The 26,683-nt window shown below is 47.1% G+C and overlaps 1 protein-coding gene across 1 annotated transcript; it reads left to right on the plus strand.

Moving 5' to 3' along the window:
- Positions 1 to 840: 840 nt before the first annotated feature.
- On the plus strand, positions 841 to 26,406 carry LOC127050135 (angiopoietin-related protein 7-like). Its single transcript, XM_050951661.1, has 6 exons — positions 841 to 855; positions 3,654 to 3,876; positions 8,176 to 8,313; positions 20,800 to 21,016; positions 24,352 to 24,547; positions 26,260 to 26,406. The coding sequence occupies exons 1-6, from the start codon at positions 841 to 843 to the stop codon at positions 26,404 to 26,406; spliced, it is 936 nt and encodes a 311-aa protein (XP_050807618.1).
- Positions 26,407 to 26,683: the final 277 nt, after the last annotated feature.

The following is a 26,683-nucleotide window of genomic DNA, read 5'->3' on the forward strand; positions in this document are numbered from 1 at the left end:
TTCACAACATCCTCTGGCAAGGAGTTCCACAGGTTGACTGTGCGCTGCGTGAAGAAGAACTTCTTTTTATTTGTTTTAAACCTGTTGCCTATTCATTTCATTTGGTGACCCCTAGTTCTTGTGTTATGTGAAAGGATAAATGTCACTTCCTTATTTACTTTCTCCACACCAGTCATGATTTTATAGACCTCCATCTTATCCCGCATTAGTTGCCTCTTTTCCAAGCTGAAAAGTCCCAGTCTTATTAATCTCTCCTTATATGGAAGCTGTTCCATACCCCTAATCATTTTAGCTGCCCTTTTTGGAACCTTTTCCAATTCCAATATATCTTCTTTGAGATGGGGCAACTGCATCTGCATGTGGTATTGAAGATGTGGACGTTCCATAGATTTCTATAGAGGCAATATGATATTTTTCTGTCACCGCATATCCAAGTGCCTCTTAGCATCATTATTCCTTCCAAACCCAATGCTCTAAGGTCCTGAATACTGTCAGCTGTCATTGATGTCAATGTGCATTGAAAGCACTTTGCATCTTCCAGGACTGGACCCATAGGAGATTGCCCTAGGAATATCCACTAGGCTGCTGATGGACGTCAGCAACGGATGCAGCCAGACACAGCTTAGCTGCAAGTTCAAACAAGAACATACCGTACTGAGCACTGTTTCAGTACCCAGTTAAAACAAGCTCCAAGAAAGTCTGAGTGATGCGGTGTTAAAAATACTGGTTGCTGCAGCATCCTTGTCTACACTAGAGCTCCCAACATTATGAAACACTGGTGCAGGTGCATTACGAGGCCAGCTCCTGATGGAGATTGGAAGCGAGCTCACTGAAGCTCGCATGGGGGTGATGGAGGTAAATTGGGAAAACAACTGGACACGATGCCAGAGGTTATATTAGCTCCCTTGATTGGGGTGGTATATCTGCCAGTCATGACCCAAGTTCATAATGAGGGGTCTGGCTACAGCTTTGAGCAGTGTAGCCTACTGGATTGAGCACGGGACTCAGACTCAGATGACCTTAGATCTAGTCTCAGCTCTGCTGGGTGATCTTGAGCAAGTTAATTTCACCTCTCTGTGCCTCAGTTTCCCCATTTGGAAAATGGGGGTGGCGATACTGACCTCTTTCATAAAGTGCTTTGAGATCTAGAGATGAAATGTATAAGAGCTTGGTATTATTATTGTTATGAGCTGAGTGAAACCTTGTTGGGGTTGAGCTAAAATCCCACTGAGATAGATAGGTGTGAACTCACCCTTCAATTAACATATCTGTAAGTATGAGCCGCCCACTGAGACAAAAGGTGTGTGTGAACCCGCCCAGGAGCTTTTGCCTTAGTGTTGTTTTGGGTAGGTGGGGGCAGGGGAAGAAAAGAGCGAATGTACCGAAACTGAGAACAGACAAGAACAGAGAGGCAGACGCAAAAGGCAAGAAAGCCCAGCAGTAGCCTGTGAGCGCAGTGTGACCCCGGAAAAAGCCAGTGAGAGCGTTTGGGTCTGTTGGCTAAAGAGGCTTGGGGCTGAAGGCTAATAAATTGCTCTGCTCGTTCTTGGATCCTTCTAGCTAAGACACAGCTCTGTGTCTGTTCTTCGTAAATAAACAAAACTGCATCAGAGAAACACCTCTCACTAGCTTCTACTCCCAGCTGCAACAAGCTACTAGATCCCAAACATCTGGCTAGCTGCTCAGGCCGAAAGCAATAACATTATTGAGTCAGAGAATCATAGACCAGAGGGTTAGAAGGGCTGCAAGGGTTATCTGGTCTAACCCCTGCCAAGACACAGGATTTGTTGTGTCTAAACCATTCAAGGCAGATGGCTCCAGCCTCCATTTGAAAACATCCAGTGGAGGAGCTTCCACAACCTCCCCAGGCGTCTGCTCCATTGTCCTGCTGGTCTCACAGTGTGGGAGTTTTCCTGAGATTTAATCTAAATCTGCTATGCTGGCGTTTGACCCCATTGCCTCTTGCCCTGCCCTCTGTGGCAGGAGAGAACAGCTTTTCTCCATCTTTTCAATGAGAGCTTTTAAAATATTTGAAGACTGCTATCATCTCCTCTTCTCCAAACTAAACATACTCAGATCCATCAGCCTTTGTTCGTATGCCTTGCCTTCCATCCCTCTGATCATCTTTGTCACTCGCCTCTGGATCCTTTCCAGTGTCTCTCCACCCTTTCTATACATTGGTGACCAAAACTGGACCCAGTACTTCAGCTAAGGCCTAACTAGAGCTGAGTAGAGCGGTACTATCAACTCCTGTGACTTGCATGTTATGCCTCTGTTAATGCAACCTAAAATTGTGTTTCCTTTTTTTGCAACAGCATCGCGTTGCTGGCTCATTTTGAGTTGTGATCCAGCACGACGCCCAGATCCTTCTCAGCAGTGCTGCTGACAAACCAGTTATCCCCCATTCTGTATTTGTGCATTTGGTTTTCCTTCCTAATGTGTAGCACCCTACCATAGGCACCAACTTTCTCTGGCACTGGTGAGTGCCTGTGCCCCTACCGCCCCTGGCCCCGCCCCCATTCCAACCCCATCCCCAAAGTCCCCACCCTAACTCCATCCCCTCCCTACCGCTATTGGATCCCTTACCCAAATCCCCGCCCTGGCCCTGCCTCTTCCCCCAGCACGCCGCATTCCCCCTCCCCACCCCCGCCCTGCGAATCAGCTGTTTCGCGGCGCAAGCACTGGGAGGAAGGGGGGAGAAGCAGGACATGGCAGCGTGCTCATGGAGGAAAGCTGGAGTGGGGGGTGGGGAGCTGCCAGTGGGTGCTGAGCACCCACCAATTTTTTTCCGTGGGTGCTCCAGCCCCGGAGCACTCACAGAGTCGGCGCCTATGCACCCTACATTTTACTTTGTTGAATTTCATTTTGTTGTCTATAGCCCAGTTCTCCAATTTATCAAGATCCCTCTGAATCTTAGCTCTATCCTCCCAAGTATTGGCAACCCCCTATAGCTTTTTGTCATCTGCAAACGTGATCAGTCTGTTCCCTAGTCCTACATCCAGGGCATTAATAAAGATGTTGAACAACGCTAGACCCAGAACAGATCCCTGTGGAACCCCACTTGAGACCTCCCTCCAATCTGACATCATTCCATGAATAAGGAGCAAAGAGTCCTGTGGCACCTTATAGACTAACAGACGTTTTGGAGCATGAGCTTTCGTGGGTGAATACCCACTTCGTCGGATGCAATTCCATGAATAGTAACTCTCGATGGTTGCTTAACCAATTATGTATCCACTTAATGGTAGTTCCACCCCTGCATTTCTCTAAATTACTGATCAGAATATTATTAGTATTCCTAGCAGCTGCTTTCTGAAGACCCAGTAGCAGCTGTGGCCGGGATGGCTGTTTCCATCGCTGTCTGGCCAGGGGTGAACAGGATGTGTTGTCACTTAGAGAACAGGATTCTACCTGGGGCTGCCCCTTAGCTCTGTTTAGAAGGCTGGTGCAGAACGCACCTGCCACTGACCAGGATCACATTCCCTGCTGTTCTCAGTTCCGCACTGGGAGGAAGGGGGGAGAAGCTGTCAGCTGGTTTCCAGTGCACTGGCCCACGTCCTTTGCACTGTTATCTCCTATGATATCCCCCACTAAGCTGAACCCTCCACACTGGCAGCAGCTAATGCTCCTTTGGTTTCTTGGCTCCCCTGAAGCATGAGGAGAAGAACAGCCGGAACTCCACGGTGGAGCAGCGGGTCCAGGAGCTGGAGCAGCATTACAACGAGGCCAGCACGCTACAGCACATCCAAGCCACACTGCTCTACGACATGCAGGCCCAGATCCACAACATCTCCCTGCTGACTGAGTGGGTTCGGCGCAACCCCGGCTGCCTCGTTCCTGCCGAGATGAGGTCGCAGCAGGAGATGCACCATCCAGGTGATGGGGACACCCGGGAGGGGCTGGGGGTGAGGGGCTAGAATCCAGACTAGGCACCTGATCTAGCTAACAATAGCAGTGAAAGCTGGGGCAGAATGGGCAGCAGCATGAGCTGTACAACCCCGTCCTGGGTATGTACTTGAGCGGCTGGCCCGAGCTGTCGAGCTGATGCAGCTTCACTGCTGCTGGTGCCAGAGCTAGTTAGCACAATGAAAGCTAGCTCAGGAATGGCTACATGTGTTGTAGTCACACCTCCAGTTGCAGTGCAGAGATGAGAGGGAACCTTCCCCTATATGAGGAAGAGGGGTGAAAGGCCCAAATAATTTCGATTGGGAGGAAGCAAGGCCATCTTTTGGTTATGTAGCTGTACCGTGCTCAGCACAATGAGAGATCGGGCCTGTTGCCTTAAATGCCAATAGTAAAAAATAAGACTAGACTATGTCGTTGCATTTCATGGCCTTTCACTCCGTTTTTAGGCCAAACATTTCACAATTAGATTTTGGGTGTCCAATTTGAGGCCCTCCTGGGCTGTGATTGTCAGAATTACTGAGCACCTGTGGAACCGACAGGCTGCATCTGGAGCTTCATATTCTCAGAGCCTCTGAAAAGACGACCCTGAAGTCTTCTTGATGCTGGCAATAAGCCCACACCATGTGGCAGGAGGCAGGTGTCCCGAGCCCCTCGTGCCCAATGTGCCACAATTAGAGCTGGCCCAAAAAGTTGAACTAATTTTCATGGACAATTTTTCTCTCTTCTTGAAATTTTTCCATTTTTTTCATTGAAAAAATGAAAGTTTTTGGTTTAAAAAAATCATTTTGAGTACAATTTTTGAAAATCCAAACCGATTGTTTTTTAGCAAAACCTGAGGTTTTTTTGTTTTTTTTTAAACCAAGAACTGACATTTTTTTACCAAAAGGTTTTCGGTTTGTTTTTGTTTTTTTAGAAAAAAAGGAAAATTTCAACCAAAACTAAAAAATGCTCAGTTTGGTCAAAAACCCATTTTTCACTGAAAAGCTGTTGGGATTAAAACATTTCTGCCAGCTCCTCACCACTGCCCCACCTGGAGCGCTCAGCTCTAGAAGTCAGACGGACACGCTGATCTGGTTTTTTGGCCATTCAGTTCTTGGCCTCTGTCGTAAGACTGAAAGGGATGTACGACGGTGGTTTCTGAAATGTAGCTACTTATCCAGTAAGAAGCAGGCTGAGCCCAAAGACATGTTCTTCACACGCTGATCAACAGGCCTTCTTTGTTAATGCCTTTCACCTATCAAGCTGAATCCGATTTGAGCCAGAGACGTCGGGAGGAAAGGTGCATTAGCTGGTTACTGAGCCTATGAGCCAACCACCATCCTTGTTTTAACTGAAGCCGGTTCTCTCAGCCTTAGATACCATGATAGCTTGGCTCCATTTCCTCTACCCAGCAGGTACACATAAATAATTTATCTAAGGCCTGGTCCACACTACAGCATTAAATCGATTTAAACAGCATTAAATAGATTTAACGCTGTACCCGTCCACACTACAAGGCACTTAAAATCGATTTTAAGGGGTCTTAAAATCGATTTCTGTACTCCTGCTCAATGAGAGGAGTAAACCTAAAATCGATATTACTATATCGATTCAGGGTTAGTGTGGACGGAAATCGAAGTTATTGGTCCCATTCTTTTACTGAGCTACCCAGAGTGCACCACTCCGGAAATCGATGGTAGCTTGGGACCATGGACGCACACCACCGAAGTAATGTGCCCTAGTGTGGACGCGTAAAATCGATTTTATAAAATCTGTTTTATAAAATCGATTTTATTAATTTCGATTTTACTCTGTAGTGTGGACGTGGCCTAAGGAAGAGTAAATGGCCTGCTGGAAAAAGGAGAACTGGTGCGGGTGGTAATGCCCTCACTAGGCAGCAGAAAGTAGACCCAGAGTGTCTCCCCTGTGAGATTTCCTTACATGCTATTCTCACACAGTTCCCTTTAGCAGCGTTGCCGGATCAGCTGGCCAGAAATAGTCCAATGGAACTCAGAGATCAGTCCCCAAACAGTGGCCTTAATTGGGTGCTTCTCCAGTCTGTCCCCACTTCCCACAACCAATGAGAGACCTCAAAGCAAATGGACACTCTAATTGGTGGCTTGGAACGTTGAAACGCCCATTCCTCCCTTCCCAATGTACTTTCATTGGTTGCCAGAGCTGTGACCTCATCCCTCGCTCTTCCCCCATGGGAAAGAAACGGCAATTCACTCTTTATAACCCTTTCAATCCCACAAACTGGGCAATGCTTCTGGTTTGGTGTTAGGGTCAGTTGGGCTTTGGGCTGGTGTAGCGTGGATAAGAGGAAGTTTATCTCTAGTTTATCTCTCTCATTAGTCCCCTGTTCCTTCCACCTTACTCTGCAAAGCTCTTTAGGGAATTTGTGTGCGTGGGAATTGTTCTCACTGATGATCTTCCTCAGCTTTCACTCAGTCTTTCCTCAGGCAAACCCTCTTTGGGTGTGTCAACACTGAAGTGTAGACACGAGCTCTGACACATCTTGTGTCCCAACGCCCTGGTGGGAGGCAGGGGCGCTGGAATAGGGGAGGCTAGGGGGCCATGGTCCTCCTGCTTTTTACCGGCCATAAGGACAAGCGACAGATGGGAGGGGAAAGGGCCTGGGGGGGGAAGGGGTGGTGTGAGGGGTGGGCCTTAGAGGAAGGGGCAGTGTGAGAGTGGGGTCTCGGGGGAAGGGACGGCGCAGGGGTGGAGGCTCAGGGAAAAGGGGTGGTATGAGGGAGGGGCCTCAGGGGAAGGGATGGTGCAAGGTTGGGGCCTCAGGGGGAAGGGGTGGTGCAAGGTTGGGGCCTCAGGGGGAAGGGGTGGAACAGGGGGTGGGGCCATGGTTTGGGTGCTGTTAGGAAGCTTCCACGGCCCCTGAGGCATGACTAAGGATGCTAGGGTTTGGCCACTTGTCCATACACCTTTAAGCTAAGAGTATCAAACCCTAGCAATGTAAGGTGCGTTATGGGAGGTTTGACACCTTTCTCTGAAACATCCAGCACCAGCCACCTTTGGAGAATGGAAACAGGGACTAGATCATTCAGTCTCAGTGTCGGAAGGGAAGAGCCCAGCAGAACTTCAGGCTCAGCAAAACTCTTACCATTTCCACCTTAACTTAAACGGCAAAGAAGCTTTAATTTAAAAACAATGAATGTGTCATTCTAACAACTGCATGGAGGTCTGCGCTAGTCGAGATGGGCCTGAGCTGTGAATTTTATATCCAGAATCAGCTGTGAATCCAATCTGCCCAAGCTGAGTGGTTTCCACTTCCAGCTCAGAGGCAGTTCCTAGCCACACAGTTCTGGTTAGCATCCAGATTTGATTCCAAATGTCCTGAAATTGTGGTTGAGTGCGGATCCAGCGTTCTGGTTCAAACTCTCTTCCCCTGTGCTCTTTGCAATGGATAGAGGTTTGTCTGTGAAAATCAGTCTTACCCCCATTTTAGGATGCCCTGAGGGATAAAATAAAATAAATAAATGCCAAGGAACTACCCCTCAGTCCATGAGGAATCCCAGAACTTAGATTTTGCCAGAGTAAAACGGAGCTCATACATCAAAAGTCTTAAGCTCTGATCTACATCTGGAACTCAAAATTTTTGGTTGAGTTCTAAACTCAGCCGAACAAGTCCTCCCTTCAGGGACAGCTCCAGGCACCAGCTGAGCAAGCTCGTGCTTGGGGTGGCAGATTCCAAGGGGCGGCATTCCGCCCAAACCATTTTTTTTCCTTTTTCTTTATGGTTCGCCGCTCTGGCTGCCCTGAAGAGGGGAGCGCCCTGCAGCAAACTCGGCAGGGCGGCCCACGTTCTTCCCTCCCAGACGACCAGAGCGGCACAGAGCCCTCCTGGCAGGCGGCGGGGTGGAAGGGGCCACGTGGAGAGCCCCCCACTGAAGTGCTGGCCACCCCCCTTCTCTCTGTCCCCCCCTCGCTCCCTTCCCCTCCCTCTCCCCCCCGCTAGACCGGGCGTGCACTCTGCTGCACGTCTGCAGCACACGGAGTCCCCCTGTACCCTTGGTCGGGCAGCCTGGCGGTTGTTTTTTTCCCTCCTTTGCTGCTCCGGCCGCCCCACAGGTGTGTGTGTGTGTGTGTGTGCACGTGCATGCACTCTGGCTGCCCCATGGGTTTTTTTGGTTGGTTGGTTGGTTTTTTTGGTTCGTCTCCCCCCCCCCCGGATTTTTTTTTTTTGCTTGGGGCTGCAAAAAAGCCAGCGCCGGCCCTGCCTCCCTTCTATGAGCTAAATATTAAACCGTGTCTCTCTGTTTCCTGTCTTAGATGTGAAGCACGCAAAGAACTGCCCAATAGACTGTGCTTCCATTTACTACAACGGGATCCGGAGGTCTGGGGTCTACAGCATTATGCCCTCTGTTGGTGGGATGCCTATAGAAGTGCTGTGTGAAATGGACACGGAAGGTATAGTAAGAAGCGACCGCATGCCTGAACGTCTTTTCTCACAAGGCTCAGGCAGGGCCCAAGGCACAGCTTCAGACTTCTATGTATTCTGGATATGTACCTAGAGCACACAACACCGTACTACCTAGGCACAAGCTTCCTCATAGAGATAAAAGCAGCAGAGTCCTTTGGCACCTTATAGACTAACAGACGTATTGGAGCATGAGCTTTCGTGGGTGAATACCCACTTCGTCGGATGCATATTCACCCACAAAAGCTCATGCTTCAATACTTCTGCTAGTCTATAAGGTGCCACAGGACTCTGCTGCTTTTACAGATCCAGACTAACACGGCTACCCCTCTGATACTCGTAGAGATAGTCTCACTTACTGGAGTTCTGGAAGGCCAACTATGGGAACCCCAGATGAAGTGTCTTACTGAGCTGCAGTGATGGAGCCAGTGCTTCTAGCCCCCAGGACCTATTCAAGCAAGGATGCATTCTCCATCTTGGTGCAGCCCATGCTGGAAGAGCTCATGGTGTTTGTTCTCTTGGAGTCTAGTGACTGGGTTAAGCGGGAGAAGGATAGTGTCACACTTTCAGGGTAACTGCACCTGTATTTCCTGTCTGGTTTCAGGCATCCAGGCGTCATCTTTCTTGGGCAGAAACCTGCATCTCTCTTCCCCCTGACCAGGGTTTTTAAGGCTGCACAGCTGTTTGCCTTTTAAGAACAGGTTAGACAAACACCTGTCAAGAATGATCTAGTTATTACTTCACCCTGCTTGAGTGCAGGGGACTGGACTAGATGACCTATCAAGGTCCCTTCCAGTCCTATGCTTCTATGATTCTGAGATTCTATTATTCTATACACTGGCATATCCCCAGCAAACCAGACTGCCTCATGCTTTCTCTCGGCAGACAATGGCAGGGTACATTTATTTTAAGGACAGAAGAGAATACTGAAAAAACATATAAAACAATAAAAGTCCCTGCACACGTACTAAAGACTCATGCACCAGGACTCACCCATCAGTCTCAGGGGGCCCTAGTAGGCCAAAGACTTTCCAATCTTTCAGCAAGAGTTGAGGTTCCCCTAAAGCCCAAGATCTGTCTGCTTGTCGAATCAAAGGAAGACCCCAAACTCAGCCTTTATATCTCAAGTTCTTTCTTTGCCCCGACCTCTCCGCTGGGACTGGCCTAAATCAATATATGCAAACCACCTCAGGAGAATTTGTCTCTGGAGCTGCGTACAATCTCTGAGACTGTAGTAACTGCTCCCCACTGTTTTCAGTCCCTTCGCCTATGGAGTTGCATGCAGTCCTGGGCCCACAATGATCCATTCATAAACTGAGAATCCTAGAAATGTAGGGCTGGAAGGGACCTTGAGAGGTCATCAAATCCAGTCCCCTGTGCAGGGCAGAGGGACCAAGTAGACCTAGACCATCCCTGGCAGGGATTTGTCCAACCTGTTTTTAAAACAACTTCAGTGACGGGCATCCTACAACCTCTCTGGGAAGCCTGTTCCAGAGCTTAATTACCCCTATAGTTAGGAAGTTTTTCCTAATATCAAACCTAAATCTCCCTTGCTGCAGATTCAGCCCAGATTCTTTTCCTACCTTCAGTGGGCATGGAGAACAACTGATCACCTCCACTTTACAACGGACCTTCCCATATTTGAAGACTGTTACCATGTCTGCCCCCCAGTCTTCTTTTTTCAAGACTAAACAGGCCCAGTTTTTTCAACCTTTCCTCATGGTTCAGATTCTCTAAACCATTGATCATTTTAGTTGCACTTCTCAGGACTCCCTCCAATTTGTCCACACCTTTCTTTAAGATTGGCGTGCAGAATTGGACACAGTACAGCAGCTGAGTAGAGCCGGCACCGTTGCCTCCTGTGTCTTACATACAGGGCCGGATTAACGCAGGGGCTTTAAGGGCTGCAGCCCAGGGGCCCTGGGCTAAGGAGGGCCCGGCACAGCAGGACTCAGGCAGGCTGCCTGCATGCTATGGCCACACGCCTCTCCTGGAAGCAGCCAGCTGCTGGCACTTCTCTGTGGCCCCCGTTGGGAGAGGCAGGTGGCTCCATGTGCTGCCCCCACCCCCAGCACCGTCCCCATAGCTCCCATTGGCCGGTTCCTGGCCAATGGGAGCTGTGGGGATGGTGCTTGTGGGGGCAGGCAGCACACGGAGACATGCTGTCCCCCTTTCCCCCAGGAGCGCTCAAAGATGTTTCAGCAGCCAGCTGCTTCCGGGAGGGGTATGGGGCCACGGCATGCAGGCAGCCTGCCTGAGCCCTGCTGTGCCGCTGGCTGGGAGCTGCCAGTAGTAAGTGCCTCCCGGCCGGAGCCTACACCTCGCACTCCATCCTGTACCTCAACCCCAGGTCAGAATCCCTTCCTGCACCAAACTCCCTCCAAGAGCCTGCATTCCTCACCCTCTCCTGCACCCCACACTCTGCCCCAGGCTGGCTCCCGTCCTGCTCCCAAACTCCCTCTCAGAGAGAAACTAATATAACAGCTGTTCTAAAGTAAGACATAGGCAATTTTGAATTAACTGGACTATATTCTACGTGTTTTAAGACTGAAATGTAACCACAGAATGGCTTTATGTTAATTAAAAGACAAATTTAGTATAGTGTTAATAGCCTCAATGCCATAATTGTGATCATTTTGTTTTAAATTAGGAAAAAGATTTGTATACAGAGGCCCCACAAAATCAAATAGCCCCAGGCCCACAGGAGAGTCAGTCGAGCCTGCTTACATGTGCCACTCCTGTTAATACATCCCAGAATGATATTAGCCTTTCTCACAACTGCATCCTATTGTTACTCATATTCAGTTTGCGACCCATTACAGTATCTCCGAGAAAACCTGCATGCGGTCGCTGTATCTGTCCTAGACAGCACAGTCTCACCCATTAGTGACTCAGAGGTAAGCAGAAAGGACGACATTGGTAGCCACTGGAGACCCCTCCTTTAAGCTGCAGTGATTGGACTGCTGCCGCACTGAGATTCTCTAGAAGAGACATATGCTTCATGCAGTGTGGTTTCTGCTACATGCATATCTGCGGGGCTGTGGAGCCAATACGTAATAACACCAACACGCTGGACTCTCCAGTCGATTTCATTCCTAAAAGGTGTCTTTCTTTAAATTTATCAGCTTGATTCTGCCCTCGGTCATGCCAGCATAAATGAGGAGTAACTTTGTTGCCATCACAACTGGTGCAGGACAGATCAGACTCAGTCTCTGCTATCTATAAACCTCTCCACTGATACGCACTGCAGAGTTATCTCGGCTGCAGAACCAGCAGAATAACTTTCCTCTGGGGGCTAGGGGTGCAAGTGTGACTTTATTGATATAAACTGGGACCATATAGAACATGGGTTGCAATCCTAGGTAAAGGGGGTCATATAAGGTGTCTAAGACCAGGTTACGGATTACTGGTTATGATTATGCTGTCTGTATGTCTGGATCATTTTGGTAGTTGAAGTTATGAATATTGGCTGTATGCTGTCTGTATTTCAAACTTGTGTTGTGTTACTGGGAAAGATCTCAGACAAGTTGGTGTCAGCTCTGTTTAGCCTGCTTGATGGCCCATTAAGGACCATCACCTACACAATTGTCCCATGAAGAGAAGGCAGTTACGCCCTGTGACTCAGCAGGGTGTGCAGAAACTGGCCCATGTGACTGCAAACCCCATTTTGCTGTAACTTTCCACAGCAGGAACAAAGGAGTGTTCTTACACCTGGAAAAGCCTATATAAGGTGGAGGCCCCATCTCCATTTGGTCTTCAATCCTGCTTGTTACCTCTGGAGGGACTTTGCTACAAACAGAAGCTCTGCACAAAGGACTGAATGACCCATCCCAGCTGGGGATGTTCTCCAGAGACTTGATTTGAACCTGCAGTTTACTCCATCACTGCTACAAGCCTGAACTAAGAACTTTGCCATTACTGTATGTAATTGATTCCATTTAACCAATTCTAGCTCTCATCTCTATCTTTTTCCTTTTATGAATAAACCGTTTAGATTTTAGATTCTAAAGGATTGGCAACAGCGTGATTTGTGGGTAAGATCTGATGTGTATATTGACCTGGGTCTGGGGCTTGGTCCTTTGGGATTGAGAGAACCTTTTTCTTTTACTGGGGTGTTGGTTTTCATAACCATTCATCCCAGGACGGGTGGCACTGGTGGTGATACTGGGAGACTGGAGTGTCTAAGGAAATTGCTTGTGTGACTTGTGGTTAGCCAGTGAGGTGAAACCGAAGTTCTTTTTGTCTGGCTGGTTTGGTTTGCCTTAGAGGTGGAAAAACCCCAGCCTTGGGCTGTGACTGCCCTGTTTGAGCAATTGGTCCTGAATTGGCACTCTCATTTGGGTCCTGCCAGAACCGCATCGTCACAGTGGCGTAGTCGGCAGGATCCACGGAACCAGGTCAATTAAGCTTTGGGTCAGAACCCCACGCCATCCAAATTTGAAATTTGGGATTGAGAGTTTGGTTGGTTAAAAATCAGTGACCATGAGCCAGAAAGCATCAGCAAAAGCAACGAAACTGCAAGCCCTGATGGACAGCCTGCAGTTTAAACATGAGCAAAAACTGGCAGAAATTCGAATGAAAGAGGAGGGCTTTAAACTAGGTTCGACGGGGACAGGTGAGCAAAGCCCACAGGTAAGTGGGGAACAAGACCTGGGAGATGGGTTGGAAACAGGAGGGAGCACGGGCTATAATGGCAGAGAGGAAGGAGGGTCAGGGCAAAGCTGGGAGGCAAGATCAAACCAGTATCTTAGATGCCTATATACAAATGCAAGAAGTATGGGTAATAAGCAGGAAGAACTAGAAGTGCTAATAAATAAATACAACTATGACATTATTGGCATTACTGAAACTTGGTGGGATAATGCACACGACTGGAATGTTGGTGTGGATGGGTATAGTTTGCTCAGGAAGGATAGACAGGGGAAAAAGGGAGGAGGTGTTGCCTTATATATTAAAAATGTACACACTTTGACTGAGGTAGAGATGGACGTAGGAGACGGAAGTGTGGAGAGTCTCTGGGTTAGGCTAAAAGGGGTAAAAAACACAGGTGATGTCGTGCTGGGAGTCTACTACAGGCCACCTAATCAGGTGGAAGAGGTGGATGAGGCTTTTTTCAAACAACTAACAAAATCATCCAAAGCCCAAGATTTGGTGGTGATGGGGGACTTCAACTATCCAGATATATGTTGGGAAAATAACACTGCGGGGCACAGACTATCCAATAAGTTCCTGGACTGCATTGCAGACAACTTTTTATTTCAGAAGGTTGAAAAAGCTACTAGGGGGGAAGCTGTTCTAGACTTGATTTTAACAAATAGGGAGGAACTTGTTGAGAATTTGAAAGTAGAAGGAAGCTTGGGTGAAAGTGATCATGAAATCATAGAATTTGCAATTCTAAGGAAGGGTAGAAGGGAGTACAGCAGAATAGAGACAATGGATTTCAGGAAGGCGGATTTTGGTAAGCTCAGAGAGCTGATAGGCAAGGTCCCATGGGAATTAAGACTGAGGGGAAAAACAACTGAGGAAAGTTGGCAGTTTTTCAAAGGGACACTATTAAGGGCCCAAAAGCAAGTTATTCTGATGGTTAGGAAAGATAGAAAATGTGGCAAAAGACCACCTTGGCTTACCCTTGAGATCTTGCGTGACCTACAAAATAAAAAGGCGTCATATAAAAATGGAAACTAGGTCAGATCACGAAGGATGAATATAGGCAAATAACACAGGAATGCAGAGGCAAGATTAGAAAAGCAAAGGCACAAAATGAACTCAAATGGGAATAAAGGGAAACAAGAAGACTTTTTATCAATACATTAGAAGCAAGAGGAAGACTAAGGACAGGGTAGGCCCACTGCTCAATGAGGAGGGGGAAACAGTAACGGGAGACTTGGAAATGGCAGAGATGCTTAATGACTTCTTTGTTTCAGTCTTCACTGAGAAGTCTGAAGGAATGTCTAGTATAGTGAATGCTTACGGGAAGAGGGTAGGTTTAGAAGAGAAAATAAGAAAAGAGCAAGTAAAAAATCACTTAGAAAAGTTAGATGCCTGCAAGTCACCAGGGCCTGATGAAATGCATCCTAGAATACTCAAGGAGTTAATAGAAGAGGTATCTGAGCCTCTAGCTATTATCTTTGGGAAATCATGGGAGACGGGGGAGATTCCAGAAGACTGGAAGGGGGCAAATATAGTGCCCATCTATAAAAAGGGAAATAAAAACAACCCAGGAAACTACAGACCAGTTAGTTTAACTTCTGTGCCAGGGAAGATAATGGAGCAGGTAATCAAAGAAATCATCTGCAAACACTTGCAAGGTGGTAAGGTGATAGGGAATAGCCAGCATGGATTTGTAAAGAACAGATCGTGTCAAACTAATCTGATAGCGTTCTTTGATAGGATAACGAGCCTTGTGGATAAGGGAGAAGCAGTGGATGTGATATACCTAGACTTTAGTAAGGCATTTGATAAGGTCTCACATGATATTCTTATAGATAAACTAGGAAAGTACAATTTAGATGGGGCTACTATAAGGTGGGTGCATAACTGGCTGGATAACCGTACTCAGAGAGTAGTTGTTAATGGCTCCCAATCCTGCTGGAAAGGTATAACAAGTGGGGTTCCGCAGGGTTCTGTTTTGGGACCGGTTCTGTTCAATATCTTCATCAACGATTTAGATGTTGGCATAGAAAGTACGCTTATTAAGTTTGCGGACGATACCAAACTGGGAGGGATTGCAACTGCTTTGGAGGACAGGGTCAAAATTCAAAATGATCTGGACAAGTTGGAGAAATGGTCTGAGGTAAACAGGATGAAGTTCAATAAAGATAAATGCAAAGTGCTCCACTTAGGAAGGAACAATCAGTTTCACACATACAGAATGGGAAGAGACTGTCTAGGAAGGAGTATGGCAGAAAGAGATCTAGGGGTCATAGTGGACCACAAGCTTAATATGAGTCAACAGTGTGATACTGTTGCAAAAAAAGCAAATGTGATTCTGGGATGCATTAACAGGTGTGTTGTAAACAAGACACGAGAATTCATTCTTCCGCTTTACTCTGCGCTGGTTAGGCCTCAACTGGAGTATTGTGTCCAGTTCTGGGCACTGCATTTGAAGAAAGATGTGGAGAAATTGGAGAGGGTCCAGAGAAGAGCAACAAGAATGATTAAAGGTCTTGAGAACATGACCTATGAAGGAAGGCTGAAGGAATTGGGTTTGTTTAGTTTGGAAAAGAGAAGACTGAGAGGGGACATGATAGCAGTTTTCAGGTATCTAAAAGGGTGTCATCAGGAGGAGGGAGAAAACTTGTTCACTTTAGCCTCCAATGATAGAACAAGAAGCAATGGGCTTAAACTGCAGCAAGGGAGATTTAGGTTGGACGTTAGGAAAAAGTTCCTAACTGTCAGGGTAGTTAAACACTGGAATAGATTGCCTAGGGAAGTTGTGGAATCTCCATCTCTGGAGATATTTAAGAGTAGGTTAGATAAATGTCTATTAGGGATGGTCTAGACAGTATTTGGTCCTGCCATGAGGGCAGGGGACTGGACTCGATGACCTCTCGAGGTCCCTTCCAGTCCTAGAGTCTATGAGTCTATGAGTCTATAAGAGAAGCAAGCCTTGGCCCAGCTGGAGAAAGAGGCTGCTGAAAGAAAGAAGGAGGCTAAGGAGAGAGAAGAAAAAGCTCGTAAGGGGCGTCTGGAGCTACTACTGGCTGCTGAGGAGAAAATTCAACAAATGCGACAAGAAACTGCTAGACTTCGGCTCCAAGTCAAAAAAGCAAGGGAAGAACAGCAGAATCCGTATCCTCTTGACTATCCAGTTTATAACTATGTTGATATGTGGTATCACTCTGGGCAGTTTTCTGTGTTTAACCAGTTTTGCTATGGCCGGGGAGAGGGGGAGTCTGACCTGGTGGGTAATAGCTGGTTGTCTGTTCAAGAAAGCAGAGTGTCTGGGAGTGGAGTGTCTGAATGTCTGTCTGATGTCTCAGAAGTGTATCTGGAGTTAGATCAAAAGCAAAAAGATCTCACTGGGGAGGAAAATGTTTCTCAGGAGCAGATTAAAGTAGATGGTCGGGTGGAAGCCCTAACTGAGGAAGGAGAGGGGAGATTTGTGATGGGTGATGGATTGGTGGCTAGTGCAGCTTGTAAAAGTGAACCTGAAATGGGTAACTGTGATTTGCTGGAAGTAGCTCAGTGTAGTGAAAAAAGCAGCAGCTTATCTGTGGGGAGTGGCAATGTGCCTGGCAGGGAAAGTTTGGATGAGCCTAGGCAGCCTTGTGAGCTGATGGCTTTGTCTGGTCAGCAGTTTGGGAAGACAAGGATAGTGGAAGATGAGTGTCCCTATCCCTTACCTGTTTCCTGTGTGGAGAAATGTGACAGTGAAGGAAATGTGCCTGTGTCTGTCGGGGGTATTGACTTGCCTATGGAGGAAGCTACCCCAGTCTCCAAGCAGTTGTCTGTGAACAGTCCTGTGTGCTGGGACAAGGGAAATGAGATCCCAAGCTGTGTGTCTGGTGAAGGAGAATGTGTCTGTGCAGCAGACAGAAGGTGCCTTTCAGCCTGTGATGGTTGAGGGTGACTCAGTTGTCTCACAGTTGGTTGTAAATACAGCTAAAGCCCAGGAAGGGAATGGTCCTAAGTTTGTGTCTACTGGGGAGAATGGCACTGTAACTAGGGTGCATCCAGTTAGTGTCATAGCTAAATCCCAGAGACCAGACAATTCTGGTGCTTGTAATTTGCCAGTTGCTAATGTGTGGTTGGAAAAGAGTGTAGCAACTCTGTCTAATCAGGGTGATACCCTAGCCAGGGCACAAGGAGAGCAAAAAGGTGATTTAATTGTGTTACCTACTGACAGTTTGACAACGTGTAGCAAGAAGGAAAAGATTCCTGAACCTGTTCATGGCCAAGGGAAGGAGAAGGCTTCCAGCCTGTTAGCTGGAAAGTCTATAGGTTTGCTTGAAAGGGGATTGTGTAGGAATCTGCCTGATGGGCCAGAGGTGATTCTGGATGTAAGTGAAACCCAGAAAGAGTCTGTGGGGGCTTAGAGAAGTGTTCCTTTAGAGCAAGCCCTAGGTGAAGAGGGTAAGGGCAGAATTTCTGAGAGGGGGGAATTGCTGCTTAGAAAAGCTCATAGGGAAAGGAACCCTCATGGTAACGTGTGCAAGCAGTTTACTGCAACTGAAGGGTGTGAAAGTGATTTGAATGGATCCTCTGACTTTCCTTTTGAAAAATCCAGTGTGGATAGCATTGAGACAGTCTCACATGGAGTAAAAGTTGTTAAGGAATTTAAACAGCCCTATGACCAAGTGCCTGGGTTTGGCCAGCTTGTTGGAAAGATAATGGTGTTGGAACAGGAATGTCTTCATGCTAATTCTGTAAGGCCACGTCTACACTACAGCATAAAATCGAAATCACTAAAACCGGTTTTATAAAACCGATATTCTAAAATCGATTTTATGCGTCCACACTAGGGCACATTAATTCGGTGGTGTGCGTCCATGGTCCTAGGCTACCATCGATTTCTGGAGCGGTGCACTCTGGGTAGCTACATTAAAGGAATAAGACCAATAACTTCGATTTCCGTCCACACTAACCCTAAATCGATATAGTAATATCGATTTTAGGGTTACTCCTCTCGTTGGGGAGGAGTACAGAAATTGATTTTAAGAGCCCTTAAAATCGATTTAAAGTGCCTTGTAGTGTGGACGGGTACAGAGTTAAATCGATTTAACACTGTTTAAATCGATTTAACTGTGTAGTGTGGACCAGGCCTAAGTGAGCAGCCTGTGCTTCAGGATCTGAGAACAGATTGAGTTACTGATGTTTCAAAGCAGAATAGTTTTATGGATAAAGGATTGAGGATGCATGGGGAGAGCAAGTAAACTCTCACTCTCAAATCCTTTGGATTTGTGTGGTATCTCTGTAAGACAGAGTCCAGCCCTGGAATTGGTAGCAGCTAAGAAATTAAAAGCTGGTGTTTGTGTTAATGCAAATTACCTGGCTGGCAGGGAGAAAAAAGACTTGCTAATAGCTATTAGCACAGGGAGCCCACCCCATCAGCCAGTGAATGTGGTTAGGCAAGAGGAATCAGGTTTGATCCTGCAGGACGAGGAGAAAAGAGAAAACTGAATTTTGCAAAGGGAAGCCAAAAGTTACCCCTAAAATTCCCAAACTCCATTGGTATTAATTCAAGGGTGTGGCGTGACAAACATGATTAAAGATGGACACTTGCAATGAATTTGTTGTTATTGCTAATGGTGATTTTTGTAACTAATGTGTTGCTATTACCAAGAATTGTAAGAATGTACAATGTGCCCAATCCTTTGGAAAGTCCCTTGAACGTGTTGAAAGCAGTACATGAGAACACACTTTATGTTAAAACGTCTTGCTATACTAATGTTTCACAGTTAATGCCTGTAAACAGTATTGAAACTTTTCACAGGGGAAAAGACATTCCAGACCTGATGTGCACTAGGAAAAGGGAAACTGAGGCACACTACCATATTGATTGCATGGCTAAATGCCAAGATTCCTCTACTGTAAACAGCATTAATATCTATGTTGATTTGATGTTAATTGGGTTCCAAACATTTGCCAGAGCTTGTATAGATAAAAGAGCTAGTTTCTTTAGCTCTTGGGAAAATCATATGAAAGATACAGGAATCCTGCTGCAAGAGCAGATCCAATCCACTGTTGTTCAAACTAAGTTTTACCTTAAGTTTGCAAAAAGATTCAATCATGTTATTGAACATGACTCTGATAAACCATTTCTGTTATACACTGTTATGGCTTCTAACCCAACACTAGCTGTAGTGAGACAGACCCAGGGATGGGGAGCTTTTGGGATGCAGTCAGTGATGTCTGTGTCATCCCTTCCTGCATCAATTTTGCGTTGGGGGTGTGACATTATTGATATAAACTGGGACCATATAGAACATGGGTTGCAACCAAGGTCCTGTAGTGGCACCAAATCCTAGGTAAAGGGGGTCATATAAGGTGTCTAAGACCAGGTTATGGATTACTGCTTATGATTATGCTGTCTGTATGTCTGGATCATTTTGGTAGTTGAAGTTATGAATATTGGCTGTATGCTGTCTGTATTTCAAACTTGTGTTGTGTTACTGGGAAAGATCCCAGACAAGTTGGTATCAGCTCTGTTTAGCCTGCTTGATGGCCCATTAACGACCATCACCTACACAATTGTCCCATGGAGAGAAGGCAGTTACGCCCTGTGACTCAGCAGGGTGTGCAGAAACTGGCCCATGTGACTGCAAACTCCATTTTGCTGTAACTTTCCACAGCAGGAACAAAGGAGTGTTCTTACACCTGGAAGTGCCTATATAAGGCTGATGCCTCATCTCCATCGCCAGACAGAGAGGACTTAGGTTTCACCCCACTGGCTAAGCACAAGTCACACAAGCAATTTCCTTAGACACTCCAGTCTCCCAGTATCACCACCAGTGCCACCCGTCCTGGGGATGAATGGTTATGAAAACCAACACCCTAGTAAAGGAAAAAGGTTCTCTCGATCCCAAAGGACCAAGCCCCAGACCCAGGTCAATATACACATCAGATCTTACCCACAAATCACGCTGTTGCCAATCCTTTAGAATCTAAAATCTAAAGGTTTATTCATAAAAGGAAAAAGATAGAGATGAGAGCTAGAATTGGTTAAATGGAATCAATTACATACAGTAATGGCAAAGTTCTTAGTTCAGGCTTGTAGCAGTGACGGAGTAAACTGCAGGTTCAAATCAAGTCTCTGGAGAACATCCCCAGCTGGGATGGGTCATTCAGTCCTTTGTGCAGAGCTTCTGTTTGTAGCAAAGTCCCTCCAGAGGTAACAAGCAGGATTGAAGACCAAATGGAGATGGGGCCTCCACCTTATATAGGCTTTTCCAGGTGTAAGAACACTCCTTTGTTCCTGCTGTGGAAAGTTACAGCAAAATGGAGTTTGCAGTCACATGGGCCAGTTTCTGCACACCCTGCTGAGTCACAGGGTGTAATTGCCTTCTCTCCATGGGACAATTGTGTAGGTGATGGTCCTTAATGGGACATCAAGCAGGCTAAACAGAGCTGACACCAACTTGTCTGAGATCTTTCCCAGTAACACAACACAAGTTTGAAATACAGACAGCATACAGCCAATATTCATAACTTCAACTACCAAAATGATCCAGACATACAGACAGCATAATCATAACCAGTAATCCGTAACCTGGTCTTAGACACTAGGATCTGGTGCCACTATAGGACCTTGGTTGCAACCTATGTTCTATATGGTCCCAGTTTATATCAATAACGTCACAGCAAGGGATGAAGATGGGAAAAGTTAGTTGAAGACATCTCTGCAAGCAGGCCAGTCGGCCAATATCAGTATAAGGTGGAGCTGAGTCAAGGTTCTGGCTCAGGATGATGTTGGGTTCCTCACTAATGACACTACTCGGAGACTTAAATCAGCGTTACCTCTCTCTCCTTGGCAGGTGGAGGTTGGACTGTCATCCAGCGGCGGCAGGACGGCTCAGTCAACTTCACCCGGACGTGGAACGAGTACAAAGACGGCTTTGGGGATTTAAACAGTGAGTTCTGGCTGGGTAACGAGAACATTCACAAGGTGACAAACCAAGGGGACTACTCGCTCCGCATTGATTTGGAAGACTGGAACAACAAACACAAGCACGCCTTCTACCAGATCTTCAGGTAGGAGGGCATGGTGCCCTTCCCTGGGTTCCTGCTGCAGGCAGAGGGCCATCTTCTACAAGGCCTTAGCGCATGGAAATCCCTCTGGAATTGGTACAAGTTTGGGGCCTAGAAGGCTTGTGGGATTGGCCCTAAGTTATGGTTAGTTCCTGGTCATTTGCTTGATTCCTATAACAAGTGCCATGGAGGGTAAGGCCTCACTTCCTGTTCAGGTGTGTGTCGTTTTGGCTTAGGAACATACTGTAGAAACACAGCAATTGCCATAGTGGAACAGACTGGGGCCATCCATGCTGGTGTCCTGTTTCCAATAGTGACCGGCCCCAGAGGCATTTCAGGAAGGGGCAAGAATCTGCCTAGTGGACAAGTATGGAATAATCGGCTCAGAGGGGAAGTTTCTACCTGACCCTCGCCAGGGGACGCCTCCATTGCAGTGAGGAGGTGTGATTCGCAGACATACACGGCTACTCTGCTTGGGCTAGCACCTGAAAATAGCAGGGTGGCTGCAGGAGGGCCAGCTGCCTGAGTGCATGTCTAGGATGGCCGATAGACTTGTATTCGGGTAGCTAGCTCCACTCGCCATGGCTGCACTGTGATAGATACTAGCTCAAGCAGAGGTAGTGCGTGCATGCCTGCTGAAGCTGGAAATCACACCTCCTGAGTGCCATGCAGACATTACCCTGGGGGTTAATTTATGCCCTGAAGCCAAGGCAGCTCATGCTTTTGGTCAGCAGGTCCACCAATCCCTGGGGCATGGAGCTGATCCAAAGTCTATTGCAGTCATTGGAAAGACCTTTGACCTTAGTGGGTAGGGTTGCCTACTTTCTAATTCCAGAAAACCGAACACCCTTGCCCGACCCACTGCCCTGCCCACTGCCCGCCTTCCCAAGGCCCTGCCCTCAGCTCACTTCATCCCCCCTCCCTCTGTCACTTGCTCTCTCCCACCCTCTCACGTGCTCATTTTCACTGCAAGGCCGAAATAGGCATAGATCTTGTTTTGACAGCTGTATTATGCTAAGTTCAGGTTTTATTTGTTACAGGACACTCGAGCTGGCAGCAAAATAGTCAAAAAGGGTAATTTAAAAAAAATGAAATTTCACAAAGGTTTTCATGATTCTTTCCCTCCCCTCTTCCCATTTTTCGTGACCTGCTCCATGTTTTTTGTTCACTAAAGTTACTGTAATTTTATGTGTGGAATTAGGACCGTACGCTATCCCAGCCGCAAGGAGTTCATTAAAGACCCACTTCTGAAGCCCAAATACAAATCCGTAGAGCACAACCACAGAAATGCACCTCTCCAGATACCTATATCAATAAATCTGTAGAAACTGACTCCCACATCTAGCATGCAGATACACACGTGTATCCATGTGTACACATCTAGCATGCACTAACACACGTACTGCCACATGATTTAAAATTACAATTGTTGTTTAGTGCCTAGAGACCTCAGCTAAGATCAGGGTGGTAGGTGCTGGACATACACATAAAAACAGAGAATCTGCAACGAAGAGTTTGTAATGTCGCTAGACAAAGGTGCGGAGAAATGTATGATACGTTGACTTCTGCAATTACCAGTCAAGGACACTTTTTCAGAAAGAATACACTGCTTTTAGAGTTCACTTCTCTTTTAAAAACTCCTTGTGAAATGAATACACACATATTCTATGTCATCCATTTTATTTGTGCGCAAGCCAGCAAAAGGAATAAAAGTCAAAGAGTTAGGCTGCAAATTGTCTTGACACAGGTATACACACATGCGGCAATACACTCACCTCCCTACACAAAGACACACAGTCTCTTACACACATACAATGCCTGCATGCACACACTTGCCTACACAGATACACTTTTTCATACACTTTCCCAGGGGCTGCCTAAATCACCCAGCCGGAAAGGGAGGAGGGTGGGCTGGAGGAGAAAAGAGGCGGGTGGGGATGGAGGAGAGAGGATGGGGAGGGAAAGAGGCCAAGGATGAGAGCAGGGTGGGGGAGAGAGGGGGCAGTGAAGGAGAGAGGATGCGGGGTGGGAGAGGCAGAAGGCTACAGGAGCATGAGGATGTACGGGGCACAGGAATGCATAAGGACATAATGGGAGTGCAGCAGTGTGTGGAGGTGAATGGGGTGCAGGGAAGTGGGGGGTGAGGGACATGGAGGTGGTGGCTCTGGGAGGTGGAGAGGATGGGTGGGTGTGGGGGGCAGGACAGGATGGGATGGGGGAGGGATGCAGTGATGGGATGGGGGTGCAGCCCCATTCCCAGCACTCAGAGATGGGGATACACATACTTGGAACTCCTGGGTGCCAGCAATGGGGTGACAGACAGACCGTGGTTGGCTGCAGCTTGAGCCCAGCCACACGAGGAGCGCAAGGAGAAGAGGCTGGGCAGCAGTGGGAGAGGCACGTGCCACGCAACCCCTCAACAGCCGCCTGCTCAGAGCTCGCGAGTCGTGCTAGTTCCTCCCCTGCCCTGATCCAGCCAATAGGAGCTGCGCCTGCGGGCGGAGGCGCAGGGCAGCATGCAACCCCTCCTGGCCACCCATAAGGCCAGGAGCCAGACATGCTGGCTGCTTCCCAACCCTAGAGTCACCAGGATACCTTTTTGACTGGCTGTTCTGGTCCAAAACTGGACACCTGGTCACCCTATAGGGGTGTCAGGCCAGATCCAAAGCCCTTAGAAACTTCCATCCTCAGTGATGTAACTGTGGGTGTTCCTATTAGTTTCATCTAGTTTAGGGCATGTTAGTCCACACAATAATTCTATAATTCTACACAAAGCGGGTTTTTCCTAGTTAATGTACAATGTTCTCTGCTTAAGCATGTCAGAGCTCTCAGGGAGCGTCATCTAGACAAGCCCAGAGGCTGAGATATTTAAAATGAACTGGTGGTAAACTGGAGAAACAAAATCCTTAGAAAAAGACCAATCAGTCTGCTGAGCAGCTGATTCCTCACTCTATCCCCTCGGTCCCAAGGGGATAATCCAAGAGATTCCAACTCAGTCCAAGAGAAGAACAGGGTGTCAGCCCTACAAAGAAGCAGAACCACATTATTAGAGGGACTGCCTAAAGAACAGCCTGGAGCATTAGTCCTTGATCATGGCTTTAGGTTCTCAGGCCACCCACCCCAAGCCTCTGAGAAGCAGACTTGAATTAAGCCAGGGCTGACTCACATCTTCCCCAGGGGAAAGAGGGGGTTGGGCCCTGAACTGGCAAGATGCGGTTACACTAAGCATGCCCAGCCTAGATAACTGGGTGCAGATGGATGCGCTTGCAATGCCCAGCTTGGAAAGGAGACACAGAAACCCCCAGGAGACAATCCAGCCTGTTTCCTCTTGTTTGCAGCATTGAGGATGAGGCAAATGATTACCGCCTGCATGTGGATGGCTTCAGTGGGACAGTAGAGGATTCATTTGCCTGGTACCACAACAAGAGGAGTTTCAGCACGCCCGACACGGGGAACATCTGTGCCGAGATCTCCCACGGAGGCTGGTGGTATCATCAGTGCTTCTTCTCCAACCTCAATGGAGTGTACTACAAGGTACAGTGGCCACGTATGGACATAGGCATTGCTACATCATGTGCGAGGCTGCATGGACCCTGTTGTTCAACATATAATAGCAGCTCCTCTTTGCCTGCCCAACCACAGCACTACAGGGCGCTACCTCATTGCTTTGAGATACCTTGATTTCCTTGAAAGACATTGCTGGAATTATTAATAATATTTGAAGTTATTAATATTAATATGAGAAACCACCAAACACAAATTTAACCATACATTCCTTTATTAAATCCTGAGGCCAAATGGTACAATTGTATCATGTACAATTGCTCTAAACATGCCTAACTAATAAGGAAGGCTAAGATTTGTCACGCATATTTTTAGTAAAAGTCAAGGACAGGTCATGGGCAATAAAGAAAAATTCATGAAAGCCTATGAGCTGTCCATGACTGTTACTAAAACTATGTGTGACAAAATGGAGAGCTGCCGTTTCTACCCCCACCCCCACTACCTGTGGCAGCTGGGAGCTGCCGGGCAACTGGGCCCCCTGAGTTCTGAGCCATGACGGGCAGTGGGAGGGCCCTGCAGCTCTTAGCCACCTAGGGCTGAAGTCATGGAGATCTCTGGAAGTCACCGATTCCGTGATTCCGTGACAAAATCATAGCCTTACTAATAAGCAATTTACTACATCCAAAAAGTAACAAAACATTTATAAGCATTTGATCAAGATACTTAGAAACGGGCTAAACCCAGCGGTGCTTAGACCCATGTTGGTCGGCTCCAACGTGGTCAGGCAGAAATTAGCAAAGAAGAAGAGTTTACTTTTTATACCCTTTGACAAAATTATGATGTCATTGCCAATTACTGACTTCAGCTAAAAACAGTCCGAGACAGTTCATCTAAATCCAGATAATATTTACAACCTTCTTTCTGCCAAGTATTTTTTCCTTGTCGCTGCCCCTCTTTCCGGCTGACCCGCATCTCTTTCTTTATACCTTGGTTCACATAGGAAATACCACTGGTATGTAGGGTGAGAAGGTCTATGTTGACTTCTTTGAAGAGACATTCTGTTTGTCTTATTGAAAACCATCTGCAGTCACCCTATCCATCAGAGGTCTTCTTTTTAGACATTTCTCCTTATTTCACCAGCTAGTCTTTGAACAATTCATCCTCCCTATGTCATTTCTTTTGGCCTTATAATTCATTCTTTTTAAGGCCTTCCTTCTACTTGCCAGTCAGGGCCTCTTGCTACAACACAAATACATATTTCTTTAACCCAACTCAAGCTAACTCTAATTTTTTTTGTCCTACAGACATAGTAAAATATAGAACTTTCTTCTGCAACCAGGCAATCTCACCCTTTCTCTTGGGTAGATGGGCCAGTGCCCGCTGAAAGGGAGGGAAATCCCGGCTGAATTCTGTTCATGCGGATTTCATGCCTGAGTGTTTTCACTGCTGATCCTGTCAATAAATTATCACCCAGTGAAAAACAATCCAGGTTCTACAGCCTTGAATGCCAATTTCCGGGCCTTCAGTGTCTAGTGGGAGATGATTCCAGATGCCAAGGAGTGTTTGCATAGGGCTGGATGCGCTCCCGGCACTAGTAAAGAGCAGCAACTCCCTTATGGCTGAAGCAGCAGGGGTCCCTAAGATATATACTCCCCAGTGCATTGGAGGTTCTGGTTTCAAATGACTAGTCTGCCACTTCTGAGTGTCTCCTATACCTCACATTCTCCTTCTCTCTGTCACAGGGGGGCAGGTACTCCACAAAAAAACGCAAAATCCTGGGGCCAGACGGCATTGTGTGGTACACGTGGAAAGACTCTGATTACTACTCCCTGAAGAAAGTCACCATGATGATCCGTCCGCGTACCTTCCGACCCCATCTCTCCCCATGAACAGACCAAGGATGTTTCTTCTCTCAGCTGATCCCCAGCTCCAGAAAGGGAGGGATGGGAGTGGCTTGTTATAGCTGGAGATGGACTGACTCCGGAGACCACAGAGGCACCAAAATATCATCCTTGCTTCTGCCTTTGGGGAAGGGTCAAGAGAATGAAGACAACCAAGGAAGGAAGGAAGAAAGGAAGGCCTTCAATGTGTGATTAAATGCTGAAGCCCTGTGTTACCAAGGCCAGTTTGAGTGAAATCTTACTGCTCAGCACTCTCCTAGACTGG

This window comes from Gopherus flavomarginatus, chromosome 4, assembly GCF_025201925.1.
Source record: "Gopherus flavomarginatus isolate rGopFla2 chromosome 4, rGopFla2.mat.asm, whole genome shotgun sequence".
Taxonomy (NCBI): domain Eukaryota; kingdom Metazoa; phylum Chordata; order Testudines; family Testudinidae; genus Gopherus; species Gopherus flavomarginatus.